General features: G+C 50.9%; 8 protein-coding genes across 8 annotated transcripts; 2 read left to right on the top strand and 6 right to left on the bottom strand.

Annotated features, from left to right (window-relative positions):
• Positions 1–329: 329 nt before the first annotated feature.
• ASPBRDRAFT_575060 (uncharacterized protein) lies at positions 330–1519 on the bottom strand. The gene has a single exon (XM_067627754.1). The coding sequence runs from the start codon at positions 1029–1031 to the stop codon at positions 663–665; it is 369 nt and encodes a 122-aa protein (XP_067478956.1). The 5' UTR covers positions 1032–1519; the 3' UTR covers positions 330–662.
• On the bottom strand, positions 1520–3600 carry ASPBRDRAFT_575042 (uncharacterized protein). The gene has a single exon (XM_067627753.1). The coding sequence runs from the start codon at positions 3493–3495 to the stop codon at positions 2008–2010; it is 1488 nt and encodes a 495-aa protein (XP_067478955.1). The 5' UTR covers positions 3496–3600; the 3' UTR covers positions 1520–2007.
• A 1626-nt stretch (positions 3601–5226) lies between these two features.
• Positions 5227–7377, bottom strand: ASPBRDRAFT_54997 (HET domain-containing protein; the record flags this gene model as incomplete). Its single annotated transcript, XM_067627327.1, has 4 exons — positions 5227–5433; positions 5482–7212; positions 7245–7322; positions 7354–7377. 4 exons carry the CDS (start codon positions 7375–7377, stop codon positions 5227–5229), a joined length of 2040 nt encoding a protein of 679 aa, XP_067478954.1.
• A 948-nt stretch (positions 7378–8325) lies between these two features.
• On the bottom strand, positions 8326–10343 carry btgE (putative cell wall glucanase (Scw11); the record flags this gene model as incomplete). The annotated part of the gene is made up of 2 exons (XM_067617743.1): positions 8326–10064; positions 10160–10343. 2 exons carry the CDS (start codon positions 10341–10343, stop codon positions 8326–8328), a joined length of 1923 nt encoding a protein of 640 aa, XP_067478953.1.
• Positions 10344–13206: 2863 nt separating this feature from the next.
• Positions 13207–14658, top strand: ASPBRDRAFT_43084 (sodium:calcium antiporter). Its single transcript, XM_067624921.1, has 2 exons — positions 13207–13532; positions 13581–14658. Exons 1-2 carry the CDS (start codon positions 13365–13367, stop codon positions 14499–14501), a joined length of 1089 nt encoding a protein of 362 aa, XP_067478952.1. The 5' UTR covers positions 13207–13364; the 3' UTR covers positions 14502–14658.
• Positions 14659–15118: 460 nt separating this feature from the next.
• ASPBRDRAFT_152268 (uncharacterized protein) lies at positions 15119–16149 on the top strand. The gene is made up of 3 exons (XM_067619341.1): positions 15119–15603; positions 15685–15809; positions 15881–16149. The coding sequence occupies exons 1-3, from the start codon at positions 15526–15528 to the stop codon at positions 15915–15917; spliced, it is 240 nt and encodes a 79-aa protein (XP_067478951.1). The 5' UTR covers positions 15119–15525; the 3' UTR covers positions 15918–16149.
• An 83-nt stretch (positions 16150–16232) lies between these two features.
• Positions 16233–17114, bottom strand: ASPBRDRAFT_30105 (oxidoreductase, short chain dehydrogenase/reductase family; the record flags this gene model as incomplete). The annotated part of the gene is made up of 1 exon (XM_067622732.1): positions 16233–17114. The coding sequence occupies one exon, from the start codon at positions 17112–17114 to the stop codon at positions 16233–16235; it is 882 nt and encodes a 293-aa protein (XP_067478950.1).
• Positions 17115–17719: 605 nt separating this feature from the next.
• coaT (acetyl-CoA hydrolase ACH1) lies at positions 17720–19458 on the bottom strand (the record flags this gene model as incomplete). Its single annotated transcript, XM_067617797.1, has 4 exons — positions 17720–17947; positions 17997–18962; positions 19014–19254; positions 19316–19458. The coding sequence occupies 4 exons, from the start codon at positions 19456–19458 to the stop codon at positions 17720–17722; spliced, it is 1578 nt and encodes a 525-aa protein (XP_067478949.1).
• Between the last annotated feature and the right edge of the window lie 883 nt (positions 19459–20341).

Raw genomic sequence — 20341 nt, 5'->3', positions numbered from 1 at the left:
ATCAAACTGAATCAAACGGAACCAAACTGATTAACATGGAATCAAACTAATCAAACAGATCAAACAAAATCAAACTGATTAACATGGAATCAAACAGATCAAACTGATCAAATATAGAATCAAACTGATCAACAGAGAATCAAACTGATCAAACTAAACATCAAGACGAACCTCGGTCTCTGCTCCGCCTAGCCAGACTTGCAGGGAGCCTGGCTGATGTTATGGGTAGCAAGTCAAGTAGGCTTGTGGATGGTCAGATTCTCAGTTTGTCCGCTAGGTTTATTCTTTGACTGTTGAACACTTGACTGCGACGGGCCGAGGTGGGCCAGGTGGATCCAGCCAGTGGAAGAAGCGGGACTCAGGCAGGACAAGTGTTCAGCACTCGGGAAGGTTGGTCAATCTATCAGTAGTGACTAGCCATGTGGCCGTTGGTGGATTGTTTCCTGCTAACTACTGTAACTCGATATTGTTACTCATGTGCCATGACAAACAGAACACCTGCTTGAAACTCATCTACCCTCTGTCTACATGTATACATATATCAATTTGTTTTTCTACAGCGGTGTAGAATTCGGAAACGCGATAGAAACATGACTTTGAGCACCTTCGGCAAGATTGATAAGCCGTCTAAGGGCATCCGAGCACTGTATGCAGCTAGTTTGTTATGTTTCTGCTACTGCCATCCATTGCTGCGCATCCTGCTGGTGACATTGGATTGTCGCCTGTGCCTCCTGTAACATGATCTCTCTCTTTTTCTTTGCCTCACTTTCCGCTAGAGTCTTGGCATGTGCTAATATTATTGCCTCCTCTTTCATTCTGCCGAGTTCCTCTGCGAGACGAACGTTTTCGTTTGTGAGCTCTTGGATGCGATTCACATCGCGCTGCTCTAAGACAATCCCCTCCGACTCAGTACAGAGCGGAGTGAGGCTCGATTTGTCCATAGTCTCTCGAGCAGTAGCACAGAAGGACTTTCTAACCTCATGATAAAGTCGCATATAGGCACGAACAGAATGTTTGCTCAGGTGCTGCATTGTTAGGACACATTTATCAGTCACCGTCTGTCACGTACTATATTATGTTCCGCCAGCCGCTGTCGAAATTTGATCCTCCACCATGCGCGCTTTTCATTCCCCAAAATTGCTCTTGGACCCCCCCATGGTGCTCTGCCAGTGGTTCAACTGTCATTAAGAGTTGACGGAGTAGATATGCTGACTGACCGATATTGGTCTGAATTTATAGACCAAAGGTTTCTGAAGTTATTTCGCGGTTTTCGGGGACCCATTTGGTGGCGCAGGAAATGACGACTCTAGAAGGGCTACGAAATATCTCGTGTTCGAAGAAACATCCAACTCGCTGAATATTTCGATGTTACTGGACCAGTTCTTGGGCAAAGCATAGAATCTATCTTGTAATCATCGAGACTGATTGCGCAATTTTAGGGTGTTAGGTACGACCACAATCTGCTCCTAGTCCAAGGTTGAAAACTCCTGCTCAAACAACTCCAAATTCTGCCTTATATTTGCTCGAACCAGCTCCCTAATCTTTCGCCGAACTGAAAACTTAGCTGAGACTACTACGTGCACATGCTACGATCAGGCCCCTGGCATGGAAGAGCAGAGCCTCTGTCCTAGCTTATCATTAAAAATCACTCCATGGCTTGATTGTCTAGTGTGGCGCTGTATTGGCATGAGATTAGTAGCCATCAAATCCACCTGTGTTTGTTAAAGAAAGGGAGGTGAAGGGACCATGGAGAGAATCGCTCGCATCAACGTCTGAATGGGAATCATCCCATTTTAGACTAACCGATCCGGTCCTGAATGCGGACGCGACACCCCTGGCTCGGCAACCACTCTCTGCCACTCAAGCTATCTAGTTGGGTGAAGAGCTACCACGGCCTGCACGACTCATTCCGCGATACCAGATCCTCCGCCACTACAAGCTTTCTCAACGTCGGGTTACTCCTGGCGCCCGGGCCGGAAGCTATGGACGAGAGCAGACGGGTGTTCACTATGCAGAGACTGCAGCATCCTTGGAAAGCTCCTTTGTATGCTTCATGAATGACAGCAGTCGCTGGCGTCGGTAGTAAATGTTGGTCAAGTCGATATGGGCGCTAGCCTCTGCATCATTCTGACCAGTGATGAGAATGAGCATGAAGAAGGTCTCGATGATGCTGGGAGGCACATTCGAAATCAACTGTCCCGTGAGACTCCACTTCATCGCGCTTGAAGCGACCAGACAACCAATGGTGAGGAAGAACCCGCCGATGACCATGAAAAGATGGGAGCTGACGGCATCCATCCAGCGGGAGACGCGCTGGCTCAGCGACGGGCGCTTGGTGTTGGCAGTGGAAGGAACGGCCAGTGACAGGCCCGCGAAGAGTCCCAAGTCGTCCTTCTCCACGATCCGAATTTGATGGTTGATGTACTGGTGTACCTTGCCTTGGATGTTGCGGAGGACGAAACTGTCGAACAGACCAACCAACCCTGCGTACGTGCCGATGAGTAGCCACCAATTACTATCAAAGTGAAGGACCGGGCCGATGGCTGCCCAGGCGATGACGACCAGCACGAGGAAGATCATGCCGACCAAGGTGCCAATGATGTCGGCGTAGTAGAAGATCAGCACTTGTAGGGAGTTCTCCTTCGGAGGCAACCAGACCTCCATCTGGTTGGGCAGGTCATCCTCGCTGAGACGACGAAGCTCCTTCTCGAGCGTCGAATCGAGTCTGAAGATGGCGTCCAGGCAGGTGTTCGTATAGTCGGCATAGCATTCGCGCAGACAGGCCAGGAACGCAAAGACCAGTATCATCAGCGCTGAGGTCGCGTCGTTGATGTAGAGTTGCCACCGATTCGACCAGTTGCAATGCGGGCCGAAGCCGAGCCAGATGAAGATGCAGACCCAGTAGAGACCGCCGCTGATGACATGTCCGAACGTCTTGGCCGAGACGATGATGCACCGGGCAAAGAGAGACTGCGTGCGCAGCCCATGGTCCAGCGGTGCAAGCGGCTCATCATTGCACTCCTCGGAGACCCGACGAATCCCTTCGGCTCCCAGCTTCTTCTTGACACGATCGATCATACGTTGATGACTGTTGCACCGAGACTGGATCTCGATGATGGCTTCGCGCTGCTCGAAGTACTCACGGAGCAGCTGGCGCATGAGGAACGAATCGAACACATAACAGAGAATCGCCTGGACGTCGGAGATGGCAGCCACCCAGACGTCCGAGTTGCCGAACCGAATGCCCATCAAGGCCCACGTCAACAGGCCAGCGATGATGAACAGAAAGACCGGGGCTGACCCAGCCAGCCGGACAGACGCATCCAGCCAGCGGTCCACCAGCCTCGGGCTCGTCTTGATCCTGTACCCGGAAACATCTTCACTAGCCACCACAACAGCGGCATCAACCTTTTCATCCTCCCTAATAATTGCCACTCGCTGTGTCTCCGCCGCCCCCTCCATCTCGCATCGAAAAACAGGCCTGAAGTATTTCATCGTGATCGACCAAAGCAATCGCTGCCGGATGTTGGATCCAAAACAGTGCAATTGCCCAGGTGTTCAGGCTCATTGACCCCACAGGGGGAGTTAAGGTGGACGAGTTGCGTTTGCAGACTCGCGAGAGGATTGCAGCCCAGCCAACGGGCCTGGGATCGAGGAGATGATGGAGACAAGAGAGTTCATAGAGCGAGGATCAGCCATTCAGAGTCAAAACCAGACACTTTGGTGTCTTGGAAGATTGCAGTTAGTATAGAGTAAGTGAGTGAGAGGAAGAGAAGAGAGAAAGATGGGAGGGGAAGAGGAAGAGAAAAAAAAAGGCAGAGGGAAGGAAAACAATAAAAATCTATGTTTGATAAGGGAATATACTATTAAAAGCCAACAGCCAGCCCCAAGACCAGACTGAAAGGGGAGACCCTGACGAGGCAGCAGCAGTAGGGCAACGGCATGACGGGCAGCGCCATTATTCTCCGTCTTTGTCATGATCCCCTTCCCTTGCTGGTGGGCCTCTTGTGGTGATGGACAAATCAAAAGGACGAAGATTCGCAGGGTTAAAAGCTTAACTGTTGCTCTCGGACTAGGCAGCAATCTAATTTGGCTCATCCCATATCCATCATCCACCGATATCCTGGTGGTTTCGCTTAACGGCGTCGAATCAACACGGTTCCCACTGTCATTCAAATCCCTCAGGCCGGCCTACAAGGAGTTCCTAACCCAGAAATGCCCTAGCCACGATGCCTTTTCTCGCGCCCTAATTGGCTCAATTAATATGCTCATGTGTGCTCCCGTGAGTGGAAGTGCGTGTCCTGACTTAGTAGTATAGTATAGTTTATAACTGCTAGAAATTTCTTCCTATGGCTCTATATATTGGACCAGCGAGGAAGCCTCCCTCAGAAGTCTCCTAGAGAAATGCAAATATGCTGGAATTGACAGAGGCAATAGGACGTGGAATCACCCATCGTAGTTATGCCATAACAATGCCCAATATGCCCTAAAAAGCAATTATTTCCCCTACCGAGGCCGGAAACCGCCTATTAGAGATAGTCTCTTGGGTGCAGCATTGGAAATAGTGATGAAATCCGCCGCAGAAAGGATTGAATTCCTTTTCATCCGGAGGAAAACCCTGTTCGAGGCACTTTAATCGCTGTGACCTATCCCAGATAGGAACTTCCTGGCTCGCCCAAACAACTTGTATGTTCGATGTACTCAACCCGAGTGATGGTCATCAGTCTATATGCCCCCTTTTCTCTGTTATTTAATGCCTTACGAGTTCTCAACTGCCCTCTTCATACTCTTAGCCAAGTTCCAGATCAACAGTGCCATCAGTCAAGTCACGAACGTTGCCGAAAATTCTGAAAACTTTAACCCAAGTCATCCACGGGCTCGCTCCCGTCAGACACGGATCGGTCCGGGAAATTGTCCGTTTGATAGCTATAGTCTTCTGCTGTCTTGAGACGATAGACAAGTCCATAAATAGCACTTTTTAGCGCATCTTAGAGAGCTGTATACTGGCCCCAGAGCTTGCATGCATAGTTTCTAATAGAGGCAGGCCGATGTTGCGGCTTGGTTTCCAAGCTGATCGATATTGGAGAGTCGAGTAGGGTCAACATAAGGGACTTCAGCAGAGATACTAACCAGTGCGTGCAGCAAATATATCCTCGTGAGGTGTTGTCCTTTTGGGTTAGAGGAAATGGAGCAATCCGTAGCCTCATGATGCGTTCAGAGTTTGTGCTATTGTAGGATGATCTGCTTCCAACCAGGTTTCCAATACGACCCGGTACGAAAAGCCGATCGGAATATCTTGGCTAGACCTACCCTCTCATAGATACCAAGTTCTGGGTCTACGGGCTTCATCATGATTGCGTAGAAGCAGTACCAGTCAGCCTGCTCCCTTTCCTGAGCAATGTAGTAGTGCCACGAGTCAAGCTCCTCCATCGACTAGTCTCGCGCCGTGGAGATAGCAGCGAACTCGAAAAGCCCACCAACCTCATGTAGCCATTGGGCAGCATCGAGCATGACCGTACCACACCAGTCACCGGCCTTGTCGGTTATACCAAAGCGGCGGAGGCCCTCCTGCCTTGATGGGAACATCGCCGTGGATAGGGTATATCTGGACAATGCAAAGGTGCCTGTGAACGTGGTAAAACTCAGCTGGTTCGGACCACTGGCTGGTGTGAGAGCGCTGCTGTCGACTAGATAACCAGCTGTGGTCTCTGGCTCTTCCAGCCCCAAAATTTCACCGATGCTGTGCAGAACTTCCTGGATATCTCGACCGTAGGGCTCAGGTCCTCCAGAATATCCATTCCATCTTCCATCGCCAGTCGATGTAGACTGATTCTCAACATCCCAGACTAATTTCCACTTCCCGCCATCAGCGTACCGCCAAATCACCCAAGTGCGAGTCTTTAGCCAAGCGTGTAAATTGAAAAGCACTCCGCTTAACATGGAAACCCGCCATTCCACTTTGCGATCCCATCCACACCATGACCAACTGGGAAAGTATGGAAGCCTGGGGCCCCCCTCTTTGGAGTCCCATAACATCGCCCAATCAAAGTAACGCCGAGGAAGACCAGATAACATATTCGATTTCAGCCCTGCGGCCAAATTATGACCGAGACCTTCGAATGCTGCGAGTTTATCTTGGCCAAATGTGAGTAGTCGCCCGCTGTATAATTCAACGCAGGAAGCGTAGCGCCGAATGGGATTTCCCTCCGCTGCCACGTAAGGGGATTCGATAGAATCCAACGTCCAGGACTTCTCAGAGAGAGGTAAGGAAATAGACTCCCGCCATGTGGCGTCCTGGCACTGCCAAATCATTTCCGTAGGGGTGAAAATGATGCAACGCCTCGACAGCATACGCTCCTGGAATGTCCATCCCCTTGAGTCCCACTGAGTTGCGGAGATGAGATGTGAAACAGTATGAAGAGCGGTTACTCGTTGCTGTTGAATCTCGGAAACATTCTCCTGCGGAGGTCGGACAACGTCGCGTATTCCTGCAATCCCATCGGACACTGTTCCCGACGCTGCACAGATTGTAATGATGGCTTGGCTGTATATGCCATGCATTTTGCTGATCTCTCTCTCTTTGTCCTCATTGTCGTCCTGGATGATGCATATGGCATCTACCCATATATAACAGACCCCAAGTCTGCGAGCAACAGAGCAAGCTCCCCTAATGGTAGGTGGGAGCTCATCCAAAGGAAAGCCCGCAGTAGTAGTTAAGTCCTCATAGCTCGATCGTGTCAATTTCAAAAACGGTTGAATGCCCCAGATATAGCTTAAGGCGGCATACTCCATTCCCTGAGATGCAGAGACCACTTTTACTACCTGACCACTGATGTTGATGAGCCTTGCGGGCCAGAGAGCGCTCTCACTTCCCTCATTGTTTGTGCACGTGTGGTGTTGTTTACACGCTCGAAACCACTGATCCAGACACTGGAGATTCGCACGCTGCAGAATACGGGTCCCAAACCCTATTGCGCGATCTTCAGGTGTCGCAAGTGGAATGACATGAATGGAGGGAATTGTAGTGCACGACGTGAATATTGCAATCCTACGGGTCTTTGCTGATGTCTTAGAATTGCGTATGTCAAGATGCCATTCCATTTTGCATGATATACGAGCCCCATTGGAGTCAAGGCCATCGTGTCCCACAGAAGCTTGTGGACCAGCGCGAGTGGCTCGGTATATGAGCGAGCAGAACTGGCAATCCGCCGGCTATATATTGCGTCCAGGAAGCCTAGATCGACTGGTTGTAAGCCCGATAGGTGCGGGTCACTAAACACAACACTTGATTCGGCAGTTTCAGGCACTTGAACATTGAATTTCTCGAATGAAAATATTGAGCCCGGCACATACTTCGCACAGCGAAGTCTCACCCATTTTAATGGCTAAAGTTAGGAACGTAGTCAAGTGGTTCCTGGGGTGGTAGCTTTCACGCTATTCCAGTGGTAATGGTCGAGTTAAGGAATCAGCTAAATCACCTGAAGGCATACAGGGATAATATATGTGCGCTTAAGGGTTAAGCTGATGTATATATACACCCCTGAGTCGTGCTTTTGAGACTGGGTGGTTTCAAGGAGAATCGCTGAAATTTGAGGTAGTAATCCCAAGGTGTGCGGGGTTGGGCGTCGAGAGGTGTGGCTGCCTTGTTGGGAATATTATCCATCCTTGGTTTATCTTTTTCCCCTTCTCCGTACAGATGAAAGCTTCTATACAGATAGATATTGTTTCTTTCTCAATATATTATCTCTTAGGCTGGATTATCTCCAGAATCTAATTTTTTTTTTTCATCATTCCTTTCTTCAGTCCCTAGAATGCTAAGCAAAGGGCCTTCCTGGTGACGTTCTACCGTTACGCCACTGCAGGCAATATGCGTTGGAATCATATCAATCCGCGGGCCTGCCCTTTTGCCTTGCGTCTCGTTGGAATGGAACATAGGCACTAAAAAGAGTGCATCAGGGTATGCTTCAATCTTGGTGTACAGCTCGTAGGGATTAGAGTTGCTACAGAATAGATATCCATCGTAAGCCGTTAAATTAGCCTATACATACTAACAAAGAAAACTCAAGGACGCAAACCCGGTCAGTAGACACATAGATAAGAGTATATGAAGGAAACAGACAACAAAAAGGTTATATCTACTATATGAAAACTTTCATCTGTACGGAGAAGGGGAAAAAGATAAACCAAGTCCTGTCGTGATAAAATGTACCCGAGACGACAGATACCGGATTATACAACAACTCCAAGCAGGTTTGGGAAGCAAAGAGAAGAAAAAAAAAATGTATCAGGAAACTATAGACAATTCAATTCAACATGTGACCGCGCTTAGAACTGGTCAATGCAACCCCAGTACTGCTCAACGTCGTACTCGCCGGGGTCCTTCCACAAGTCGTTGGCGTAGGAGAAGAAGACGGACAGCTCACCAACGGACTCGCGGATGCCCTTGATGGCGGCGGCCTGCTGGGTGGTACCGGGAACGGCAGCACCGTTGGCGTTACCCTTGCTCGGCCAGCCAGTCTCCAAGTTGATGACATCCAGGCCGGAACAGATCTTCTTCAGGAGGGCAACCTCGGAGGCGGCGAAGGTACCGGCCTCGTCGGCGGTGGTCTCAGAGTTGAAGAAGGGGTGGATGTTGGCACCAAGGATATCGACGACAGAGCACAGGTTGCTGCTGCCGTATTCCTGCCAGATGTCGATGGGCTCCGTGGTGGTGATCTGGCCAGTGTAGCCGGCAGCCTCGAAGCTGGACTTGCAGGAGGTGATGAAGGAGGCGAGCTCGCTAGCGGTGGCGTATCCGGAGGAGATGGCCTCGTTACCGACGACGATGAGGGAAACCATGGACCACTCACCCCACTCGGTGATGGCAGTAACCTGGTCCTGAGCACCCGAGGTGCCGGTGCTGGAGATGTAGACACCGAGGATCAACTTGAGGCCGTACTTGCTGGCCGCGGTACCGACGTATTCGAGGGTGCTGCAGTCAGTGGAGTAGAGACGGATGTGGGTGAAGCCCTTATTGGCAATGGTCTCAATGTCCGACTCGACGGTAGCCTGGGACTTGCAACCGCCCGAGTTGCTGTAGGGGGTGTAGGTCATACCCATGCTGTTGCCGCTGGCGCTGACGCCAGAGCTGGCGGCGGCGCTGGAGCTGACCACGGTGCTGGACTGGACGGAGGAAGTGGCAGGGACAGCGGTCGTGGTAGCCGGGGCGGAGGTGGTCACAGCAACAGCCGGAGCGGTGGTCACAGCAACAGCGCTAGTGGTAGCGGCAGCAGGGGTGCTGGTGGGCTCGTTGGCATTGGCGAAGGGGCAAGTGTAGGTGTAGTCGGTCACGGTGGCGGTCACAGTGATAGCAGAGTGGGTGTAGGTGCCGGGGGTGACGGTGGAGACGGTGGGGTAGGTCACAACGGTGTTGGAGGGAACGTAGGTGGTGGTGGGAGCAATGGTGTAGGTACCAGCCTCGGGGCAGACGTAGGTGGTGGTCTGGATGATGCTGGTGACGGTGGAGCCAGAGGGAGACACGGTGGCGTAGGGGCAGGTGACGGTGGTCGAGGTCTCGACGACAGTGGTGACACCACCGTAGGTCTGCGTACCGCTGGCCAGGGAGGTGGTGGTGCCCGCGACGACGGAGGTGGTCTCAGAGACGGTCACGGTGGCAGCGGGGATGGTGTAGACACCAGTCGAGGAGAAGGTGGTGGTCTCCGGGGTGGGGACAACAGCCTGGCTGGAGGTGGTAGCAGCAGCGACAGGAGTAGAGGAGACCTGGCCGACATTGCCGCCAGCAGCACCGGTGGCAGCGACACCTTCGGGGGTGGAAGTGCCCGAAGCAGCACCGGCAGCACCACCGGTAGCACCGCCAGTGGCACCACCAGCGGGGGAGGACTCGCTAGGGGAAGCGTTGCCAGCAGCACCGCCAGTAGCACCAGCACCCTCGGCGGTGGTAGCAGCCTCAGCCGGGGCAGTAGACTCGCCGGGGGTAGCGACAACGGTAACGGTGGTGTAGCTGGTGGAGTGGAGGGTGGTGACGACGTCGGAGGTCACAGTGGTAGGAACAGCAGCGGGCACGACTATTTGGGTCAGTTCATCGTCCATAGGAGAATGGCATTTGAAGCAGATCTTCTGTAGCCATCTAATGCTAATGCGGGGATAAGGATTGACTCACGGGTAGGGGTTCCCCAGATGGTGATGACCTCGGTGGTGCAACCGCAACTCTCCTCGGGCTCAGCCTGAGCCTGAACGGCACGACGGTGGTGGAACGAGTCGTGACCATGGCGACGCATGTGAGCGCCATCAGCCAGAGCGGTACCGGCGAGGGCAGCCGCGGTGGCAAGGAAAGCACCCTTCATGTTGACAGAGGGGAGGGTGATATCAAGGAGGGGATTCGGGAACAAATTCAATCGCAATGAATGCCCGCTGAAAGAGTGAAGCGGTGGTCAAATTTGCAGAGTGAGAAGAGAACGGGGGGGAGGGAGGAAGGGAGTGGGTGAAAAAGGGCACGCCGGCCTCTTTTTGATATCTTTCGCTGGGAGGAGAAAGAAACGGACGATCTGCAAAACAAACCCGAGAGAAGGAAAAAAAAAGAGGGGAGAGAGGGAGGGAGAAAAAGGAAAGACGAGTGCGCAAAGAAGAAGGGAAAAGAGGCAGTTCTGGCCCAGCAGGGAAAAAGCCCCCAAGCCGAGCAAAATCACCAAAGAAAACAAAAGGGGGCGGGAGTGGATGGGATGGCCAGGCACCCACTGGCCGCTATTGGACTGGATTGTCCGCACGGCTCGGATAGCTGGTGGAGTCGCACGTCGTCCATTCCCTCTTGGGGTTTCAGATTTCACTGATGCTTTTTGTTCGAGGCAGTTAGTTAGGAGTGGTTTGTTCCTAATTGCGGTGGTACGGTGACCGTTAGTGAGTTTGGCTGCCAGCGTGACATCCATTCAGGGTCTGGCTTCTTTGCCGGGTCGATGGCCCTGGATCTGACCCTGAGGAGACTGGACGAGGACATAAACCGACCTGTCTACTGGCTCGACTGAGAAAATGACCCCGAGCATGGATGATTTGGATTAAGATTTTCCGGTGATGGAAGAAAACTCTATTGCAATACGGAGGACTCCTACGTAGACCAACTCCTGATCACATTGCGTGTTCTTGAGTTGACTGACCTTGATGAAAGCGCCATATCTAAGAGACTTGAGTTGCTGTGTATATCACCTCGGGAATTCAGATATCGCACACAACAATAATGATTAGCTAGAGCAGTCACAACCATCTAGGTAACGAGCACAGTGGCAACAGCACACGAGTAAAATGAAAGTGAGATGAAAGTGAAAAGGAAGAGGCTGCAAGGAACACTGGGAAAGTCTGGGGTCCACTCAGCCTGCAGGAGAGTGTTATGGCTTTGCCCGATCAGGTACAGTGGCTGCCTCCACTGTCTGACTTTGCGGGCAGTGATTGGCTACTGCCACCACCTTAATTTCCGGGGCTCCACTACTGTCCGGATTAGCGACGAGTGGGCAACACCGCCAGAAATGACCATTATTCGGGCGCAATAATGGATGGCCCAGGAGGCCGTCCCATGGTTGGGCTCAGCCTCTGCACGGTGGATAGGGGAGCGTTATTTCCAGGTACGGGGTCCTGAAAGGCTGGATGAAACAAGCAGACAGAGGCAAATAGCAGTGCAGCCAGCAATGAGCAAAGAGGCGAATTCATAAGAATAGAAACAGCCTGACAGCCACAGTTCGGCTACGATCCGGCTAGTGCCTTGGGAAATTACTGTCTGGCAGCCTGCTTACTGGGATACTATCCATAGTAATCATAATCATAATCATCTCCGTCCAACAGTTATTGAGTTGAACGAGTAACGACAAGGCGCAAGGTTCAATTCCTCCGCATCATCTCTGAGTCAATAATTGACAATAAACCCATGGATTCACTTCGCGAACTATCATCTACCTCGCTGATCCATCGTGATTCACTTCTCATCCACCGTCCTAGCAACGCACGCCGATCAGATCAATTCATTTCTTTCAGTGTTCATAACTTCAGAAGAATTGTTCCTCTGGTGGAGATGTCTCTCGATGTCTCCAACAATGCCGAGAACCGAGACGAGTCTGGCCAGCTGATGTCTTGGCTGGACTATACCGTCCTATTCAGTGCAATTTCTACACGAGTCAGAGTCTGTCAGTGGCGGCCATCGTAACCGCCCCTCGTGCTCACAGCCTCACACAGCAGACCCCTGACCATCTAGTTACTCCTCAACTTACCCCGGATCCAAGATCCCTGGAATAAATAAGTACGACGCGAGCATCTCGACACATATCAACTAAACTATTGATCTTTAAAAATTATCTCACCAAACTCTTCTCTCCAAAAACCACATAACCATAGCAATTGATCATCGCCGCCCGGTCTCGACCCGTCAGTGCAGTCTCTCCTCCACTGCGGACCGATTTGCCCCTGACCAGGCTTGGCTTGAGCCTATCTGAGAGCGAGTCGTTGACAGCGCTGATTTTGGAAGGCTGAAGGCTGAAAGCCCAAAGCTGAAGTGATGGGGTTTTGTCTTGGATGATTTTGGCTAATTTTCAATAGTCGCTTCGAAGTGTGAGACATGATGGTCGTCTCGATACCCCTGAATTTGGGGGTCAGACCCTGAGGGTATACTTAAGCTGTGTGTATGGTTTGGGGCGGATGATTCGTAGTGCTGACGGGTTCTGGAAGATTCGGATATTACCGATGCCTTTGCAGAGTACGGAGTAGAGTATTGGGGGAGTTGGTTGTGTAGCTAGTAGCTGGTTATGTGTCTGCCAGACATCTACTCCGTAGAGCTGTTGTAGCAGTTGAGTTGGGCTGACCGTTCCGAGGAATGTGTCAGGTTGGCACCCACACTTACACAACCTCACATTCTTCAGAGTCAAAATTGACGTGACTAACAAGGACAGTTGAAATTCCTGATCAAGGACTGATATCCCCTACATGAGGACGCCGTCACTCATGGTTCAAAACCATATGGCTGATGCCGACCGGCCGCGAAGTGACACAGTGCCCGACATCAACTCCCGACAGCTCCTCAGTAACAGAACTTCAACCCACACAGTTCAGTCAGCCGAGAAAAGCACATATATTCACCTAACCTTATATACTCCATAGATATTCTATTCAACAATGCGACAATTAGCTGGAGCGACTTTAAGCTGTGCCTGACAATCTTATGTCTTTCCCTCCAGTGCCGCCTTGGCATCATATGTACTCCGTACAAATAGTTAGCTAAGCACATTATGTCAGCAGCATACAGCTGTTGGAACAAAGCTGTGGTTCCGGATAATGTCACAGGCAGTAGCAACCAAGAGTACAACTCGGCTGCTTAAACGCGGCCAGTCATCATGAACTGGGATACCCTTTGTTTCAACATAGCGACATTGATTGCCGGGGTTGCAGTCCTTGACTATGGCGCAGACAAATTCATTGACCATACGGTCATCGTCGGACGGCGGTTGGGCATTTCACCGACTCTGATTGCCCTCTTGACCGCAGGAGCTGAATATGAAGAGGTGATTATTATGCCTTACTATTCATGCCTGTGCTAACAAGTATCGAAGCTCGCCGTCGTTGTCGCTGCTCTCCTACAACGTCGCAGCCCCTTGGCCCTGGGCAATGTCATGGGATCGACGATATCCAACATCCTGGGCGCTTTTTCGCTCGGTCTCCTCTGTCAACCCGAGGGGATGGAGTTCGATAGAAGTGCGAAAATGTATTCCGCGCTATTGCTCTTCGTCACCACACTCTTTGTCGCATTGGCATACTTCCATCAGCTGAATCGCATTAGTGGCGGGATACTCATCGCCATCTTTGTTCTCTATCTTGCCTCCATCGGTTACGCGATCTATAGAGGCATCACCGAGGCGCCTCAGCTATCTGACAGTGAAAGTGACAGTGACAGTGACGATGAAATAGCGAACTCGCGTCCTGAACGATCGCGAGGACGTGACTTGCCGTCAGCTTCAGAACGTTCTCCTCTTTTGGACAGTGCGGATACGCCTGAAAATGATGACAAGAGACCACTACGGCCACTGTATTATCATATCTGCCAGCTGGTTTACGGCCTACTAGCACTTTCTCTGTCGGGGTATATCCTCGCCCATAGCGCAGGGTCCATCGCGGATACACTCCATTTGTCCGGCACCGTCTTTGGACTCACTGTGGTCGCATTCGCCACGACCCTGCCAGAGAAGTTGATTGCTGTTCTCAGTGGCTCTCGCGGGCAGGGCGGTATTGTGGTCGCTACGACGGCTGGCAGCAATATATTCTTGCTGACGCTCTGTGTGGGTGTTGTTGCTGTAGCCGGGATCCCTGTCGACCAGTCCGATACGATTATCCTGTTCGACTTGGTTACGGTCTGGTTGTCTTCATTATTTTTCTCGGCGGTGGTGTTTCTCGGACTTGGTCGCGCTGCCGGATTTGTCCTCCTTGTTGCATATGTCGTATTTCTGGTCCTGGAGTTTACAGTGTACAAACGCTGAGCATGGCTCGGTGCTGAGTGTTGGCTGAATACCGCAGTTATGACTTCTGTTACCACGAAGAATTCTTCATCTGCAACTTACTTCATAGTTCGCTGTAATGCTGCATAACAGCTGGAACTGTTCACTATATGCTCTAACTACGCTGAGTGCCACGATCCTTGTCGTCAAAGGTATGTCAATAATCCTGATTTGTAGGTGGATTCAACAGCAGCCTATAGAACTCACACATAATGTTGTAAGACAATAATATATACGATGTACCGAAGACATAGGCAGTAAATAAAAGATAATAGATACAAAATAACAAGAAACAGACATAATATCCAAAGCAAATATACTAAGCTGTCTAAGCAAATAGTGATGTGGCAGGTGAATAATTTACCCGCCAAACAATGAACCCAAATCTTATCTCCCAACATTACGTAGTTGAACCAGAAGATCGTACCACCATCTGTTTACTGCGCCGCATCTCACCACCCGATCATGTTACCACCAACTATACACTAACAACTATACACCGGGATCATGCCACCCCCCAACCACACCCACCACAAATCCATATCATCCTTCCACTAAGAAAAATTCTACAAATCATTCATATTTCATTGGCTACCAAGGATACCATTAAATCTACCATATTCCATCGCTCGGGTCTTCCGAGTCATTTGCACCTTACACGTGATAGTTTACCCCGGATACACCCATACAACTATTCCGACGGGGTGGTGAGAAGAGGTGAGGTGATTCGGAAGGAGAGATGCCTGAGTTAGTATAGGAACATGGTGCGATAGAATCCTTTGTTTAGGAGAGTGGACGGTAGTTGGGTTCCGATTGATGCCGTTATTGTTTCTATAATATAGTCATGGTTGTGGTGTATATATAGCTTGTATACAATTAACGAGATACTACTAGCATTCTATATCATTCAAACAACACTCGCAATCAAATCTGAAAAGGTTACAGGAACCCAGAAACAACCATCTCACCATCAAACTACTTTGATCCTATTCAAGCAAATCCCAAAATGAAATCAACCACCTCCACCGCCCGTCTCCAAAATGACTTTGGAGCTGATCTCTGGGTGAAGAATCCACCTAAACATGTAAGTCTACCCTTCTCTCCTATCCTTCTATCCTTTTATATCTATCCCTCTTTCCAGCTCAATACTAATATATTGGTACAGCACAACACAGCAGGCCGCGGCCTCTTCGCCGGCCTCCAAGACACCAAGAACTATAATGTTGATTCGGGCTGGGCGAAGCGCAGTACTGCGGAGAGTCAGGGGTTTTTGGGGAGTTTGTTTAGTCGGTGAGTCTTTTTCTATTATCGATCGATACTTGATACTTTGTGATTGTAGTTGCTAACAGATGATTATGTAGGTTCATTGGGGGATCGTATAAGCCTCCTACTGATTAAGTAGAGATACTTTGATGGGTCATGATGTATTGTTTTGTGCTTGGTGTTTGGGATATGGGTATAGCGTTAGAGTATTTATGAATTAGTGATCTTTCAAGCACTTCTGATTATGTTGTAGTTTGTGCATCTGCATATATACTATTGTGAACGTTGTTTAACTTTTGATACTCTATGAGATGTTAAATGAATGTACACTAAATATATATCACTTATAGATCAAACTAGTCCGTAGTACTTACTATCAATCCCCTACCTATACCACCATCCCCAAACACACACACACCACTATATAGTATATACTACATACTATATACACTAAGACTTAAGTAAAGCCCCCCCATCACTCCCCACCCTCACCCCCGTAACAAACCCATCCTTCATACACCACAAATACGCCTCGGCGACATCCTCCGGCTTCCCAATCCTCCCCAACACCGTGCCCCTTCGAAACATCTCCACGATGACCTCCTTCTCCTCCTTCGTCCCAATCGTATCAAAAATCTCCGTCTCCACCGCCCCCGGCGCCACCACATTCGCCCTGATGGGTGCCAACTCCACCGCCAACCCTCTCACCAACCCTTCCAGCGCACTACCCGCCATCGCCCCCAGCGTTGTCCCGGCTAGTGGCTTCGCGGATAAGACTCCCGATGTGAACGTCAACGACGAGGTATGTTCATCCACTACGTAGGATTTGGCATGTTTGCCTAGCATCAATGGGGCGAGGACACGGAGTGTTTCGCTGGCTGTGTAGGTCTGCGGTGTGAGGGCCGTGTTGGATGAGGTTAGAGGGTGGCGTGCGGGTCGCGTGCCGGAGGTGTAGATTATGTGGTTTAGCAGGATTTTTCCATCCTTCTCCTTGTTGCTATCACCTTCGGTGGGTGTGGTGGTGTTGAAGAGGGTAGGGGAGGTAGCGAATTCAAGTAGCGAGATGACATTCGCTTCCAGGGTAGATGTATCACTCAGGTCATATGCCTTCCCGGCTATTCGGGAGGTGAAAGATGGGTCTGGGTAGAGTTGTTGCAGGCGGGTGATGGCGGAGGAGACCCTCTCTGGATTGGAGCTCGAGAGGATGATGTTGGCGCCGTGTTCGAGGGCCGCGCGGGCGACGGTGAAGCCGATGCCCGAGGTGCCGCCGATGAGGAGGACACGGGTGTGGGTGAGTTTGTTGATGGAGATGAAGTTATTTGTTTGGGACATGTTGATGATTGATCTTTTGATTGTGGGTTTAGTGTGTAGTAGTAAGTTTCTTTGGGTAAGATGTCAGTTTGATAGTGATTAGCAAGGATGCTTGCTGATTATATAGTATAGAAAATGGAGGTGTATTATGAAGCTGCATCTGGTTCGGATGGTTTTGTCCGTTAAGTCCGATAGTATGGGGTTAACTGGGCTGGGGTTAAGATTGGTGCCGGCGGAGATAAGGCTGGCGGAGATATTGCTTGCTTCAATGTGATGATTAATGGCGTGCTATTCGTCTTACTTCGTATAGTTATTGCATGGTTCATTAGTAATAGCTCTCCAGCAGGTAGACATCCGGATAATGTCAAGCTAGCTCAGTCAGATGGCAGCATATCCACTGAAGATAAGGAGTTATAGACTGCTCCATATGCTGTTACAAGTAGGGTAAGTGGGTGGTACAGTTGCAGCATGCTGCTTCATACTTGACATCTTTGAGCTTGCATGATGGAGGAATATGGACTCATTGACTATTATTCAGATAATGTATTCTGCATTATAACTGTACACTACTCCAAGCCAGCGAAATAGACCCTGTACATAAATCATATCTCTACTCTTCCTTTAGCTCACTCCCAGCTGGTAATCTTCATCGTGCCCTTCTCCTGCAAGTTCTGGTGCATCTTGAATGCCTGGAACAGCAGGTGAGGCTCATGGCCCATACCCTTCTTCAGGCACTCAAACTCCGCCCGGTCCATGTAGTCCTGCAGAATAGGCTTGTAGTCAGGGTGAGAGCACTTGTCGATGATCACCCGGGCACGCTCACGGGGAGCGAGACCACGTACGTCGGCCAGACCCTAGATTCATCAGTATTGGGTATAAACATTGCAAAATCAGAGTATTTACCTGCTCAGTCACAACCACGTCCAGATCGTGCTCGGTCTGGTCAACATGGGTACACATCGGCACAATGCAGCTGACACCGGTCGGGTCGGTCTTGCTGGGCCGGGTACTAGGAGTGTGCATGATACTGTACTTGGAGCTGCGCAGGAAGTCGGCCGATCCACCCAATCCGTTCAGCATGCGAGAGCCCATGACACAGGTGCTGTTGGCGTGGGCGTAAATGTCCACCTCCACCGGAGTGTTCATGCCGATGCAGCCCAAGCGACGGATGATCTCGGGCGAGTTGGAGACCTGCTGCGGGCGCAGGAGCAGCTTCCCGGCGTAGCGCTCCCAGTTGTCGTAGAAGCGCTTGAAGCCATCCGGAGAGAAGCGGATGGAGGTGGCCGTGGCAAAGTCCAGGTTGCCGCTGTCGAACAGATCCAGGAACGAATCCTGGAGCACCTCCGTCCACACCTTGAGGTTGGTAAAGTCGGCACCACCCTTGCTCAGACCGCCAATCACCGCGTTGGCAATGTTTCCAATGCCGGACTGGATGGGCAGCAGATTTTGAGGCAGCCGGCCGTGCTTGACCTCGTGCTTCAGGAACTCGATCAGGTTGCTAGCAATGGCCTGCGAGCCCGCATCCTCGGGAGCGTTGGGCTGCGTCTGATCCGGGTAGTCGGACTCCACGATGGCCACGACCTTCTCCGGGTCAACCGGGATGTGAGGAGTACCGATCCGGTCCTCCGGCTGCATGATCAGGTAGGGCTTGCGCAAGGGGGGCTTGTCGGACATGACAATGTCATGCAGACCCTCAAACGACGGACTAGCAGTATTGACCTCGATGATGATCTTATCGGCCATCTGGATCAGCTCCGGAGATGCACCCACGGAAGCACCGGGGATGATGCCACCGTCCTCCGTGATGGCCGATGCCTCAATAACCGCGACATCCAAGCGGTTCTTCGGCTTATTCATGGTGTACCAGCCCTACTCATCACCATTAGTCGCCATCCACAATAGAAGCATCCGGAGACTTACATAGACCAAATCCGACGGGAACATGCTCAGATGCTTGTCGAAGAAGTTGATCTGTCCATTGTTGATTCCCTTGGCAATCTCCTTGCCGACCTGGTGAGGGCTCCGGCGGTCGATCATGTTCAATTTCGCCCAGCGGTTCTCTGTTTCCGCGCCGGACGAGGCGCCGACGAACAGGGTGTATTTTAGTTTTCCCTCCAACTTGTTCTTCTCAACGTGATCGGCCAGCGCCGTTGGAACTTTCCTATGAACGGGAACAGTCTAATTAGCCTCTGGCTGCCACACGGGACCATCGGGGCACCTACTTGGGATAACCAACCCCCGTGAATCCGGACCAGCCGATATACGATCCATTGGGGAAGAAGTCGATGAGATCTTCAGCCTTGGCCAACCGGTTTAGGTAGGAAGGCCGGCGAACACGGCTCCTTAAGAGAGCAGAAGCAGCCATTGTGAGGGAGGTAGAGGGACGAGGAGAGAAGGGAGGACAGGCTGATCAGGAGAGAGAGGAAGAAGAGTGGAGAGAGGGAAAGAGGGATGAAATGAGAGGGAGAGAGGAGATTAAGAGGGAGAAAAAAAACTGGGGAATGAAGAGAAGCAGAAGAACGACTGAGGGTCGTCGTGAGGTAGAAATACGGTACGGAACCCCCGCCACGTTCCACTACCCCGGTCCAGACGAGACGAGCAGCAACGCGTCTTCGGGGATAAGGAGCTGGACTATGGGGGATCGATGGGGATAGCCGACTGCTGAGTGGCTGTCGATCAACCAGCGCTGCAGCAGGTGCATGCAGGAGGGTGTATATTACTCCGATGCTGAGGTCGGACCAGTCTAGACAAGCTGCATCCAGCTGCGTGTATTTAAGGTCTTCCAGCTGCTGAACCACTTTCCTCTGGGGAATGAGGAGTCAATGGTGCTGGAACTGAGTCGCAAACTCTTCTACCGTGCGATCAATGGGTCTGACAGTGTCCTGTCTCAGTTGACGGTGGGTTCCAGCTGGATTTTTTCATCTGGTGTCACTGGCTGCATCTTGAAGGCATCCCTTTCCATTCATGCTGACGTCACGCCGGCAAACTCTCGGCCAAACAGACTTCTGCCTCGTCCAGCGTTGCCTCTCCCACGTCACCTTGAACTCAACCGTTACTTGTTCTCTCCGAACAGTTGATGATTCTATTGACATATACGAATGATTCAGTATCGAAATATGCAACTTCCTTTACAATGCATTGCGATGAATGCGCTTCCACTGAGAAGAATCAGACAGCACCGAACTTCGTCCAGGAATGCGCCGACGGACTAGTCTCGGCCCGTATCGGTTATCTCCTCTTCGGCCACA

The sequence above is a fragment of the Aspergillus brasiliensis genome (assembly GCF_001889945.1).
Source record: "Aspergillus brasiliensis CBS 101740 unplaced genomic scaffold ASPBRscaffold_6, whole genome shotgun sequence".
Classification (NCBI taxonomy): Eukaryota; Fungi; Ascomycota; class Eurotiomycetes; order Eurotiales; family Aspergillaceae; genus Aspergillus; species Aspergillus brasiliensis.
This window is presented reverse-complemented; position numbering and strand designations above follow the sequence as displayed.

Coding starts and splice junctions, on each gene's coding strand:
- ASPBRDRAFT_575060 (XM_067627754.1), bottom strand. CDS start 1,031: ATGCAGCACCTGAGCAAACATTCTGTTCGTGCCTATATGCGACTTTAT.
- ASPBRDRAFT_575042 (XM_067627753.1), bottom strand. CDS start 3,495: ATGAAATACTTCAGGCCTGTTTTTCGATGCGAGATGGAGGGGGCGGCG.
- ASPBRDRAFT_43084 (XM_067624921.1), top strand. CDS start 13,365: ATGAACTGGGATACCCTTTGTTTCAACATAGCGACATTGATTGCCGGG. Junction 13,533..13,580: donor CAGGAGCTGAATATGAAGAG/GTGATTATTATG, acceptor CAAGTATCGAAG/CTCGCCGTCGTTGTCGCTGC.
- ASPBRDRAFT_152268 (XM_067619341.1), top strand. CDS start 15,526: ATGAAATCAACCACCTCCACCGCCCGTCTCCAAAATGACTTTGGAGCT. Junction 15,604..15,684: donor TGAAGAATCCACCTAAACAT/GTAAGTCTACCC, acceptor ATATTGGTACAG/CACAACACAGCAGGCCGCGG. Junction 15,810..15,880: donor TTGGGGAGTTTGTTTAGTCG/GTGAGTCTTTTT, acceptor ATGATTATGTAG/GTTCATTGGGGGATCGTATA.